The 13,863-nt window shown below is 42.1% G+C and overlaps 1 protein-coding gene across 2 annotated transcripts in view; it reads right to left on the bottom strand.

Annotated features, from left to right (window-relative positions):
* Positions 1–9,684, bottom strand: part of MOB1B (MOB kinase activator 1B) — a 34,314-nt gene extending 24,630 nt beyond the window's left edge. Inside the window, exon 1 of one of the 2 annotated variants that reach the window (XM_081877385.1) lies at positions 9,438–9,684. In XM_081877385.1, the coding sequence (XP_081733511.1) occupies positions 9,438–9,451 (14 nt within the window). In that variant the 5' untranslated portion in view covers positions 9,452–9,684. The remainder of the gene's footprint in view (positions 1–9,437) is intronic. The other variant, XM_081877384.1, reaches the window with a different exon arrangement.
* Between the last annotated feature and the right edge of the window lie 4,179 nt (positions 9,685–13,863).

The raw sequence follows: 13,863 nt of genomic DNA, 5'->3' as shown, positions 1-13,863 counted from the left end.
GTAGAAGCTAGATTTATGCAAGCTCTTCTAATGCATGTTTGTACTCTAAATTCAGAGTAAGCTGGCAGCAAGTGATAAAGTAACAAGCCAAAGTTAGTTAGATTATCTTGAAAATTCAATGAAAATTCACTAGAAAAATACCCTTTAAGCAAAGGCTTGTTGAGAGCTGGTTAATTTGTAATATTCATAGCAGCTAAGTACTTCTTGCTTTCAAGTGCTTAAGAGTAAAGATAGCCTACATTTAAAAAACCTTAGTAATCTGATTTTCTAATAACTACCTACCCACAGTTTCCAGCTAGGCAACAAGGTTGGTCCACATACGCAAATTTCATCATAAGAAAGTGTTGCTCTATCCATCCCAGCCCTCTTGTCTCCAGCCATAGTTAGCAAGATGTTCTGCTTGGATATTTCCTATTATCACCCCACCACCACTATATGTCTCTAGCAGTCCTTTTTCCTCTGAATATGGATGGGGGGGGGGGCTCTCATGGGTAGTAACAATTTATAAAACCAGGTAAGTGGTGTGCGTAAAGGCCATGGGGATAGGAGGGAAGGATTGGCGACAGGTTGCCAGAGCCCAAAGGAGTGAAACGGGGCAAGTACTGTACATAACCACACATAATTCAGTGGCGAAGCATTCGCCTGCCTTCCGTGCAGAAAGTCCAAGGTTCAAACCATAAGGGAAGTTTATAATGCTGATGTATGTCTTTCCGTGTTTCTATATTTTGTTGGAAGCCACTCAGAGTGGCTGGGACAACCTAGTCAGATGGGTGGAGCATCATCATCATCAATATTAGTAGTAGTAGTAGTAGTATTTCTCCAGGTAGGGCTGGTTAAAACTCCCAGTCAGACCAGTGTGCTAGATGGAGCAATAGCCTGTAAAGCAGCTTTCTATGTAAGCAATGAATTTAATAATTCTTGTTGCGGCAGAGAAAGGGTTTAAAAATGGATGGCATGAAATTGAATTGGCCTTCTAACACAAACCTGACTGTCCCAAACTCAGATATTCCAGAATAACACCAAGATATTCCAGAATAACACCAAGTGCTGCCAAGACTAACCAAGAACCCTGTTTAACCAGATCACCTTTTACAGCTGGTTTCAGACCAGTATAGCATGGAAACCATAGTTAATGTTAGAGAACAGGAAAGTATTCCATCCTGAGAAGGGAACATGCATTCTCAAGAACGGCACCTGATTTCTTAATTGCAATTAAGAGGGAGTCAACATTATGTCTGCACAAGCTGCGTATGTGATTTAGGAATTATACAACAAAATGTAAATCATTTGAAAAGGAATGCAGAAGAATTTATACATTGTGACAATATTAACTTCTAGAGAAGTTAATGCACTCAGGGTAAATGGAGAATTTCTATTTAAGTTTTCATGCTTTATTAGTCTCTATGGTTTCTGACAGCTTTCAAAAAGAGGAACACACAGAAAGCGAATCTGCCAGCCTGGGGCAAATCCCTAAACTTCTAAAGCCAAACACAAGATGAAAATGTTAGAACAGAAAAACAGATGTTAGAGCAGACTTCAAAACTGCACTTGTGAATTATGATGTTCTTAAAAGCTACGGCATAAGATGAAACCTGCCAATTATTAAGGAAGACAAAGAGCGACAAAACTAATTTTTCAAAAATTTCCTCTTCATCTTCCTCTTAATCCCAGATTTCCTCTTCTGGACATCCTAGATTGCTATTCCAAGGACTGGAAAATATCTACCTTTCCCAGATGTTCAGGAAAACATAGTTAGGTTTGTTCTGTAAAAAGTATTTCTAGCTCTTATACAAGGGTGAAAGGAAGAACCGGGTCCTTTTGGAGGCAAAAGTAGCATGATCTATACAGCTTTCCTTTTTATGTCCAGTAAGGAAGAATTCCGAGCAACTAATTTACCGGAGATCAAATGTTGGCTAAAAACGTTCAAAAAGAGAAAGAAATTCTTCCAATGACAAAAATAATTCACATTTAGTGTTTTAACCAACTTATTATTTTCTTCATTTCTGCAGCTCTTTCACTGTGCAAAGTATTGCTTTATTTTAATCTCACTAACCCTTTGAGCTTCCAGGTGAGCAGGGCATTATTATTCTACTTTTATAGACTGGTAGAGAATTAATTACCAAAGCTCAATCAAAACTAGAATTTGGACATACATATATGCCTATTAATGGACTACCATGGTAGCCTGGACAATCGCATTCTTCTTCAAGAAGATGCCTGGAGGTATGATTTCCAAAATGATCAAATTGTTATATTTAAGCAGGCAATCCTGGAATACTTTCCAATGCTCTTTGTTTCTCCCATCAACTTGGTGCATACTGTTCTTTAAAATCTGAATGTTACCAGCAGCCCTGCCCCCAATTGGCAATGACTTCTCTATAGCAGGGGTATGGAAAATCAAGTGAGGGAATTTAACTTAGTCCATCCACAATGACAATTCCCTGAATCTCTGCCCACCTACCTACCAATTGCCATCCTTGCTACTTCAAAAAGAAGTGGGAGGTTGCCCCTACCCCCTTTAAGATTGGAGTGAAAAGGTTTGTGGGTGGCCCACCTGCCAAATTTGACCCACGAGGCAGATCCTCATAAGGATCTGGCCCATGTAGCCAAAAGGGTTCTGTACCCCCAGCCTATAACCTTTCATCACAGACTTCACTGTTTTCCAAAGATAAGGCAACTTCTGATTTGTGAGAATCTTTCTGCCTACAGAAATTCTGCGCACACATTCTGACTCAACAGCCTTTTGTTGAAAACATGGAAAAAAGCAAATAAATCAATGCACCACTCTCCAAAGTCTATAAAACAGAAATGTTTGCTGGGAATGGGTGCTGACGTGGCAGGAGGGCTCTGCAAACTAAGACGTCTATAGGACCAAGGAGGTGAGGAGACATGGGAAGTTTCACATACTGATTCCAAATAATTGGTGACAACTCTCTAGTGAGAAATATTTCCCCAAGGAGAAAAGTAAACAAATCCCCAAGCAGAAAACTTGACCTCTGTTCACTCAGGGTTAACAATTCACTAAAATCTAAGACTAGAAGTATTTGTTCTCAGTGACAGAGATGGGGCTGATGGGTAGGTATGTTTAAGACTAATATTTGGATACAGTGGTGCCTCGCAAGACGAAATTAATCCGTTCCGCGAGTCTCTTCGTCTAGCGGTTTTTTCGTCTTGCGAAGCAAGCCCATTGACGGCTTAGCAGATTAGCGCTATTAGCAGTTTAGCGGATAAGCAGATAAGCGGCTTAGAAAAGGGGGGGGAGGAAAAAAACCCCGCAGGAACTCGCAAGACATTTCGTCTTGCGAAGCAAGCCCATAGGAAATTCGTTTTGCAAAGCACCTCCAAAACGGAAAACCCTTTCGTCTAGCGGGTTTTCCGTCTTGCGAGGCGTTCGTCTTGCGGGGCACCACTGTATAGTCATACCTCAAGTTACAGATGCTTCAGGTTGCGTTTTTTCGGGTTTCGGACCACCGAAACCCGTAAGTACCGGAACAGGTTACTTCCAGGTTTCAGCAGTTGCGCATGCGCAAAAGCACTAAATCACTCTTTGCGCAGAAGCGCCAAATTGCAACCTGTGCGTGCGCAGACGTGCCACTGCGGGTTGCAGACGCTGCAGGTTGTGAACGTGCATCCCGCACGGGTCACGTTCACGACCCGAGCATCCACTGTACAGCGAGAGAAAGGAAAAAGCTGTATTTGGGGAATAATTACAAAAATATATTTTACTGTCTTAGAAATGCATGCTATAAGAGTCTTCCTAGACAATTAGGGGATGAAAAACATGTGCACCATTAAATATGAAATAAATCGCATAAGGTGTCTCCGCGCCCGCCCCCGCCCCCACACAGGGGTAGCATAATGTAGAAAGTGATGCTTACTCTGAACCATTAGGAAAGACATCAGCTCAGCTTGTCAACATGGCCTATACATTACCATTGTTGATTAAGTGCATACCTTTGGCATGCTAAATGCTAAGAAGGCACAGAGAAAGATGAAAATAGCCTCCACCCTGTGGCTTCTCTGTCCCTGCTGCCCTGGGGGTGGATATTATTCTACTGATGTAGATATGCATCTTTGACACTTCATATCCTTCCACATTCTATGGCAGCTTTGCAGAATAATTACATGATGCCCAGTGTGATGACTTTGCAACAACATGGACAATTTTGCAACAACATGGATGAGCCATCACATAGAGGCCATTTACAGCTTCTTCCATGTATATAATTTTAAAAGTGCTTGACAAGTCTCCCGTGGGATAGCTTGATAAAAAAAGGAGGCAAGTAGGCTAGCTATTATCTTTTACATTAAAAGGGCACACCATGGGGTACTCAAAGGGCTTATAGTTACAATAAGCCCATTCTATTGTAGATTTTTTTTTTTAAGCCTTCAAATCAATATTGTATAAAAGGAGGAGATCAGAAGGGGGGCGTGATGTAGCACAGGATACACAGCTCTAAAGGCTTGGGGCTATTAACAGATTCAAAAGCAAGCATAAAATATCCAGTTAACTAGCTTGCACAGAAGCATGAGTTCCTGCATGTAAGAACATGTGCTTCCAAGCAGTACCAAAGGGAGTCTGAAAAGGCATATAAATGGCATAACATGTATCCACATACAAGGCTAAATGAGAGCAGAATCTGACAAGAGTTTTCCCATAGCATCTCACACTTGTGTCTCTGCAGTGAAAAACAGCAATGATAATATAAGAATCTGAATCCATCTTAATGTCCTTATCATACAAATTCTAGGCCTTAAGAGAAAATAGGGGCAGTAGAGTTGATTTTTAAAAATGTACATTTAAACAATCTATAAGCTTGGAGGCTTCCTAAAGATATGATTCAGAAATAATAATAAAAAATCAGTGTCACTCCTACAGGTACATTTTATCTAGATATATTAAACATGTTTTGGGCAAATAAGCTTAGTACTGTGCATGCTGGTGCTTTTCACTGAGGCTTACATAGTTGAAAGTTTATCTTGCTCTTGGAGGATAGGCTACCAATTAGCTTCCAGGCTAAGTTCAAGGTGCTGATTCGGGTTTATTAAGCCGTATATACCTTAGGACCAACATACATGAAAGATTACCTCGCCCCTTGTACACCCAGTCAATCACTGAACTCTGCAGGTAATGGTCTCCTGCAGAAACCATCTTAACAGTTCTGCATTGTGCAGGAACAAGGCCTTTAGTGTTGTAGCACCGACCTACTCTTTTGGGATTCTCTCCCCTTGAATATTAGACAGGAGCTGTCTCTGTTGTCTTTTCATCATCTACTGAAGGCCTTCCTCTTTCAACAAGACTTCTGAGATCTTTCCCTGTCTGCATCTAGGTCAGAATTGTTTTTAAGATGTTTTATAACTTTTTGTTTGCAGCCTTGGGGTGCTTTGAGAGGAAGGGTTGGACATATATTATTTAATAAACAAATAAATTAGATACCCAATGCGAAAACAAAAAAACAACAAGCTACTGAAATATGGTGAGCTGAAGCAAGGTGTGTGGGTTTTTTTTTTTTCCCCCTTCACAAGGGTTTCTTTTGCAGGCAATTTAAGCAATTCTAAAAAGCAGTGGTACATTGCCATATGGTACGCCTACCAGAGCTATCTTTAACATTTTCCTGGGAATTGCAGGCTATGGTTTCTGCAACTCTGCAGTAATTTGTTCTTAAAGTAACACTGCCAAATTGACCTATATGAAAGTCTGCATTTCAAGTTTCCAGTTTAATACTACTGTCCACAGCCCTATCATACATAGAGCCACAGCACAAACACAGCAACTCGTAGCATCAGTACTGGCTGCCCCACAACAGACCAGTGTTCAAAATTTGCCAGGCGCATTTTGCACCTGGCTATCAGCCACTTGTGACGAAGTGAAGATGCCTGGGCCCCAGGGTGGGTCTCCAACATCTGGAGGTGCATGGCTGGGGATCCTTGGATCCTGACTGTTTTCACACACTAACAACACATCCTGAAGAATTCTATTTGATGTATTTTATCTGCACAATCAGAATGAATTTCAGGAACCAAAAAGTCATATTGAAAAATACAACTTTTGAGCTGTCTGGCCCAAAAATGGCAACTAGGCATTCCATTTTGGTGACTGTAACCCTGGTTTAAGGAGCCATTTGGCGCTTAGCTTATATATCTAAGTTTTTAACCCTGCTACAGACATGCTACCCATGTCTTGCCATGAGGAAGAGAAATGATGTACTTGGGCCACTATCTGTGTTGAACACTTGCGTTCATGCAAAAAAGGGAAACAGAACAGGAACCAACATCTATTTTCTTAGAACTGTGAAAGCTCAAAAGGAACAGGCAGATCAGAAAACCAGCTTTCCTCCTCATTTCCAAATATTTTATGTTTTCTTCTGTGTTTGCTAACCAAGGCAGGTATGAATATAAAACCCCAAACCAAAGACAAGAAAATGGAATATTTCTTGTCCTCTTCTTTTACAAGGGTGGGTGGATGGGCACAATTTACTGATATATCTGCACAGCAAGTATTTTTAGGCAGTCTCAAACTTCAGGAAGAGTTCTCTTAAAAATACAGCTGTCAGTTTGGCTTTCACAATCAGAATGAAGATAACATGGGTTTACAGAATCAGAAATTACTATGGACCTTAATTATATAGAAAGAAGCATCAATCCACAACAGATCATTACTCCAGGAGACCAAATGAGAGCACCTCTTTTTTTTGCCTTTTTGAAGAAAGCACACTTTATTTGTTTTAAATAAATTTGTTTTTAGTTTTCCTTTCAAGATACAGTACAGTCCTTCCAAACTATCTACATGGCCCCACGTGCACACAAAGAAAACTATGTGGCTCTGGAAGTCTGCTTCAGGTGGGGGTGTTTTTTTTTTTTGTGTGTGTGTGTGTGTGTGTGTGTGTGTTGCATAGATACAAATCCATTCCAGATATTTTAAAGAGTAAGAAGAGAAATGAGTCTCTATAAGGCATAACATTTTGACACTTATTGTGGCTAAAGCATATGCACAGGACTGGGCTATCCTAATATTAATCAATAATATATTTGCAGAGGTTCGTGGAAGCATGTATAAGCACAACTACATTTTACAGGAACATGACAAAGTAAGACTTCTACAACAAAGTGATTATTTTGTTTAAGTCCCTAGCATTCCCTTTCCCAGGAGTACACTGTGTTTTATTTTGTAAGTCACTTAACCGATTTATGTTGATTGTCATAATTAGATTGCCTCCACTCCAACCAGCAAGGACTGGAGATTACTTGGTTGTACTTTTGAACTAGGAAACCAAATAACAGAACAACGGGCCCTACACATTTAGTATGTGCCAGTTAGCTAACAACTACTGATATCTAGAGCTGTTTTCATGTTGCAAGTGTCTGCATCAATCTGTCCTTTCCAGTATCTGCTTGCTATAATGCCAGACAAGTTGTAACACAATTAGCTTTGAGTTTTTCAGAACATGTGCCAATCCTTCAAAAGTCCAAAAGCTTTGTACTAGCTTTTAACTGTATGGTATACTGAAAGGCTTAAAGAGCCAAGCAAAGTAGTTGTTTTCATGTGGTTTTCTTTAAGCCATCCTATGTTGGTTACTCAAGATGTTAAAAGTCAGGATATTCCGTGGTGCTTACTGTTGTGTATAAGACGGTAGCCTTTGCCCATAAAATTCAATAAACTTCTTCAAATTGCTTCTTCAAGTTTAGTATTAGGGAAATGGAAGATGTATATTCTCCAAATTCTGTGCTGAACCTCAAAACCTCAAAGCAAATAGACCCTTCACAAAAGAAGCCCCTTCTTCTGCACTTTTGAAGGCCAAAATGTTAAATTTAGTTTCTACTATACATATGTGTCCTGTGTTCCCTAGAGGAACTTAAAAGACTATCAAGTACCATGCAATCTACTTCTAAATTTAGATACGTATTTTTTAAAAAAGATTTTAAGCAAACCAAAAGTTTGCTTTTCACTCTAGCAGATACTTGGAGAAAAAATTAAGAGAAAATTAGACCACCACAACGCAGTTGCAATCAATGGCCAGAGTACAAAAGGAGGAAGGGGATCTCTCAGGGTTATTGTCCAAGATGTCTAGCCCCCTACGTAACAGAGCCAGCTGCGTTACCTGTCAGTCTCAGCAAAACAAAAAAACAACACCCCCCCAAAAAAAACCTTCTCTACAAGTTGGGTACCCTGTATAACCATTATCTTAATCACAAGAACCACTCAAGAGAAAAACTGCTGCCTTTTCAAACACAGAAAAGGCCGATGGGGAGAAGGGGCAATTAATTACAGACTCCTGTATTCCCTGAGAGGGGGGTGGAAGGGAGGAGACAAACTAGGGGATGCAATTTCATTTTATGGTTACAGACAGAAACCACTAGGGAGTCTCTCCAAGCTGCTGTCGAGGAGGGGGCAGTGGGGGAGGGAAGAACAGGCAGGCATATGGGGCACCTGATATTACAAACACCCCCACCATCATTCTCACCCCACAATTAACAGAAATCACCTTATTTTCTATAATACAGAACTCCTCCACTTGGCTGCAGCTGGCCATTCAGACAACAGCAGTGAGATCCTCCAAAATGCTAACACCCCATTTTAGCTCAAATGGCACCCAAAGGTCCAAGAACGAAACAGAAACTTTTAGGATAGGAAGCGGTTTAGGTGCAACAAATCAGCCTCCCATTTCAGCATAAGCGGACCGCCCCAAAAAAAAATGAGGTACAGAAGGGGTTCCCAAAGCCCCCATCCCACCAATCTCTCCTTTTTATAACCAAAGGGTCAATCAAGCAAAGAGATAACCTCCTTAAAATAAAACAAAACAAAACACCCTTGCTTTTTAATAAGCATTTTGTATTTTCATTTTCTATTTTTCTGTTGCAAACCGCCCTGGGATCTTTGGATGAAGGGCAGTAGGGGATGATGATGATCAATAGGGGGGAAGCTATTTAAGGAGAACCAGCAACATTAACACCAGAAAATACAAATAAAAGCACTTCCCTTTTTTTTTTTTCTTCCTGCGGTCGGTGGGGGTGGTGGAGATTTTTTTTTTTAAAGGAAGCACCAGCACATAAGGAACAAATGTGCTGGAAAGCAAAGGGGCGAGGGCAGAATTGGGGAGAGCCGGAGAAAATGGGGAGCCTCAGGAGGGGGGAGCAGGAGGAGGCCAGCCATGGAGGGGGGGGCAAGGCATACACACAAACACAAAGGATGCGAGGAAAGAGGCTTAAGCGACAGAGCACAAAAACAACAACCCAGAAGTAAATAACCCCCGTGGTGGAGGAAGCGGCGGCTGGAGAGCCAAGGCCCCCGGGCAGAGCCATGGGGCGCTGGGCGGAGGCGAGGCGGGCTTCCGTCCTCCTCCTCCCCCGGCGGGGCTCGGGCGCCAGGAAAGCAGCCCGGCTTGGGCCCTGCTGCCGGCGAGGCGGGGAACGGGGCTCCCTCGACGGCCCGCACTTACAACAAGAAGCTCATGGCGGCGGCGGCGGCGGCGGAGGAAGAGGAGCGGGACTCGGCTCGGCTCCCAGCGGCAGGCGGCCCCGGCGGACGAAGGGGAGGAAGGACGGGCGGACGGCGGGCGGGCGGCGAGAGGGAGCGCGAGCGCCGCGGGGCGGGGACTGACGAGGCCGGCGGCGGCGGCAGCGGCCGGGCGCCTCCTTCTTCCTCCTCCTCTTCGGCGTCGCCCTTTCCCGCCTCCTCGCTGCCTTCGCCTCAGAGGGCGCGAGGGATGGCGGCGGCGGCGCTCTCCCGCCTCCTCCGCCCGAGGCCGGCCATAACGTCCTCCTCCCTCACAGGCACACACGGGGCACCCCGGGTTTCTGTGAGGAGCCAAAATGGTTTCCCCACCCCTCAGCCGCTGCCCCTCCTGACTCAAATCACAAGCCGGCCTTCCGCTTGGGGCTTGTAAAATGGTCGAGCTGGACCAGGGGACCCCCGAGGGTCATCCAGCCCAACCCCCTGCAATGCAGGGGTCTCAGCTCTGCTTAGCTGCATGGCAGACGTTCAACAGGTGCTGCTTCTCTCTCCTCCTGGGCTGCAGCTTTGGGCTGCCTGAGGGGGAATGTTGGCGGGGAAAATGGGAGCTTGTGTTTCTGACAGGGAATAAAAGCACTGTGTCTGTGGTGCTACAGCACCCAACACACACATTATTATTATTATTATTATTATTATTAGCACCCATCTGTTTGGGCAGCTCCCAATAGTTAAATCCATACCAGGTCCGTATAGTTAAAGCTATGGTTTTCCCAGTAGTGATGTATGGAAGTGAGAGCTGGACCAGAAAGAAGGCTGATCGCCGAAGAATGGATGCTTTTGAATTATGGTGCTGGAGGAGACTCTTGAGAGTCCCATGGACTGCAAGAAGATCAAACCTATCCATTCTGAAGGAAATCAGCCCTGAGTGCTCACTGGAAGGACAGATCCGGAAGCTGAGGCTCCAAGACTTTGGCCACCTCATGAGAAGAGAAGACTCCCTGGAAAAGACCCTGATGTTGGGAAAGATGGAGGGTACAAGGTGAAGGGGACGACAGAGGATGAGATGGTTGGACAGTGTTCTCGAAGCTACCAGCATGAGTTTGGCCAAAGTGCCGGAGGCAGTGGAAGACAGGAGTGCCTGGCGTGCTCTGGTCCAGGGGGTCACGAAGAGTCGGACATGACTAAAGGACAACAATCTTCACACTATATGCAACCATCATGCCCCTTCTTCCAAATTCCATCTGCCCAACCTGTGATAAGCCTGAGTTGGTGCAACATTATTAATATTGCTCTTCGTTGCTCAAGATAACATTTGGAGGAAGCCAGCACAACTTCGAAACAGTTGGCCTTACCTAGACTTATGTCAGCCTATTGCATTCCGGTTCCTTTTGCTCCATATGCAGCTGTCCAGCCTCTACTGCTTCCTGCTTCGCTCATGAATAGGGCCTTACTCCTGAGAGTAGCTGAAGGGAACCTGCAGTGTGGGTGGTTTATTTTATATAGATCAGGGGTTAGCAAACTTTTTCAGCAGGGGGCCGGTCCACAGTCCCTCAGACCTTATGGGGGGCCGGACTTTATTTTGAAGAGAAAAAAAATGCCCCACAAATAACCCAGAGACGCATTTTAAATAAAAGCACATTCTACTCATGTAAAAACATGCTGATTCCCAGACCGTCCATGGGCCGGATTGAGAAGGCAATTGGGCCGGATACGGCCCCCAGGCCTTAGTTTGCCTACCCATGATATAGATTCTCCTTTGCTTTCTCTACCTTTGTCATGGACCCATTCCCATAGCTGGGAATCTAGGTGAGGTGAAGAGGTCCACTGAAACTGCTGCACGCACAGTGGCAGCACATTTGCATGTTCTGTCTGCCAATTCAGCAACATGGTCAGGCTCTCTCACCTTTTTTATTTATAATACTTACATTTCGCTTTATAGCCACAATTTCAGAAGTAAATCCCAGTGTATTCAATGCCTTACCCTCAGCTGGGTACTGTATTCATAGTTCTGCAACACTGTTCAAATACTGTATATAGAAAAATATTTACTCATGTAGAGGTGGGACTGTGTGTGTGTGTTTGGCATCTGTTGTACTGACTTTTTATATGCTAAATATATCTTGTCTAGTGCCTGAAGGGGTGTGGTGGGTGTACCCACATTGCTCCTTGAACGCATGTACACACCATCTTCAGTCAACACATCAAAGCAGCTAAATTTTATTATGTAAAAAAAAAAATGCCTATGTCTCCCATCTTTGGCCAGGAAAGCCAAATGTATTTTGATTATTTCACTTATAAATGTAGACTAGTCAAATGGATTGTTTTGAATCTTATTGGCAGGAACGATTACTGTATGTTAAATTGACAGGAGAATGAATCAATCAATGGGGTTTCCAAACTGGAAATCTGACAAACTTCCATCTATGCAAGACTGGATCCAAAAATTGACTGAATATGCGGAGCTGGATAACCTGTCTGAAAAAGTAAAGAATAAACCAAAACAGGTATTTCTTTCAAAATGTTAAGTCTTTAAAATATATTTGAAAAATAATTACAGAAGTTTAAACTCTGTTGCAGCATTTAACTAATTTCAGTAGTAGTATCAAGAATGATGTGAGATAAAAGAAAAACCAAGAATCAGTTAAACCATGATAAGTTTTTACCGGCAATAAGTTATATGTAATTGAATTAAGGAGTAAACGAGAGCTCAGGTCTGTAGTCAAAAGACCTTTTTTCTTTTTTGTTATAATGCTGTTTTTTTGGGGGGGGGTTTGGGTTTTTTAAATAAATATTTATTAAAGTTTTTAAATATAAATGCACAAATAATAAACAATCTTACTTCTATCACAGACATAATTTCATCACTTCTTTGGACTCCCTCGCGTCTCCCGCTCCCATTTACATCGTTAAAAGTTTTTTCCAAACAAATTATCAACTTGTTTACAATCTCATGTCCACTCATTCAAATATAATCTAGCACTTCTTCCAAAAAGTTTTATATTTTCTTTAGTCTCACTTATCATCAAATTCAAATCTAATTTAGTGGTGGCCAATTTTTTATAATCTAGCATCCTTCTTAACATTCAACCAAATTACAATGTTTTTGTAGATACTTCTTGAATTTTTCCCAGTCTTCCTCCATCTTCTCTTCTCCCAGGTCACGGATTCTGCCAGTCATCTCGGCCAGTTGCATATAGTCCATCAGTTGCATCTGCCACTCTTCCAGTGTGGGTAGATCTTGAGTTTTCCAGTTTTTTGCGATGAGGATCCTTGCTGCCGTTGTTGCATTCATAAAGAATGTTCGGTCCTTCTTTAACACCTTCTGGCCGACAATACCCAGAAGGAAGGCCTCTGGTTTCTTAGTGAAGGTATACTTAAATACCTTTTTCAGCTCATTATATATCATTTCCCAGAAGACCTTCACCTTAGGGCATGTCCACCAGAGGTGAAAGAATGTTCCTTCATTTTCTTTACATTTCCAACATTTATTATCAGACGAATGGTATATTTTGGCAAGTTTATCTGGGGTCATGTACCATCTATATATCATTTTCATTACATTTTCCTTCAGAGCATTACATGCGGTGAAGTTCAGCCCAGTGGTCCACAACCTTTCCCAGTCCTCAAACATAATGTTATGCCCAATGTCCTGTGCCCATTTTATCATAGCCGATTTAACCATTTCGTCTTGTGTGTTCCATTTTAACAGCAAGTTATACATTCTAGATAGTACCTTGGTCTTTGGTTCTAACAATTCTGTTTCTAGCTTCGATTTCTCCACCTGGAACCCTAACTTTTTGTCATTTTTAAAAACTTCTTTAATCTGAGCATAATGTAACCAGTCTCGCACCTTATCCTTCATTTTCTCCAGACTCTGCAATTTCCAATTGTCTCCATCTTTTTCTAATATTTCCCAATATTTTGGCCATTTGGCCTCCATATTGGGTCTTTTTCGGGCCTTAGCCTCCAGAGGTGAAAGCCACCTTGGAGTTTTATTTTCCAATAAGTCTTTATATTTTGTCCAGACATTAAACACTGCTTTCCTGACAATATGGTTCTTAAAGGCCTTATTGATCTTAACTTTGTCATACCATAAGTATGCATGCCAACCAAAAGCATTGTTAAAACCTTCCAGGTCCAGTACGTCAGTTTTTTTGTTTTTTTTGTTTTTTAACTTATTATTATTTCTACTTTTTTTTTGTTCAGTTTTGATGTATGGCTTTTTTCATTGTGCATTAATAATAATAATAATAAATAAATGTTTTTTTTAAAAAAAGAATCAATCAATGGGTAGCCACTGGTTATTTCTTTACCTTGAGAAATATCAGGAAAGTCCAATGCTAGTCATACATATCTTTTGTAAATAAAATTGTTTTAAATACTCTATTTTCTGAACTAGATTATCAGATGTT

The sequence above is a fragment of the Podarcis erhardii genome, assembly GCF_964252035.2.
Source record: "Podarcis erhardii genome assembly, chromosome: 9".
NCBI lineage: Eukaryota > Metazoa > Chordata > Lepidosauria > Squamata > Lacertidae > Podarcis > Podarcis erhardii.
Note: the sequence above shows the minus strand (reverse complement) of the source record. Positions and strands in the feature narration are given on the sequence as shown.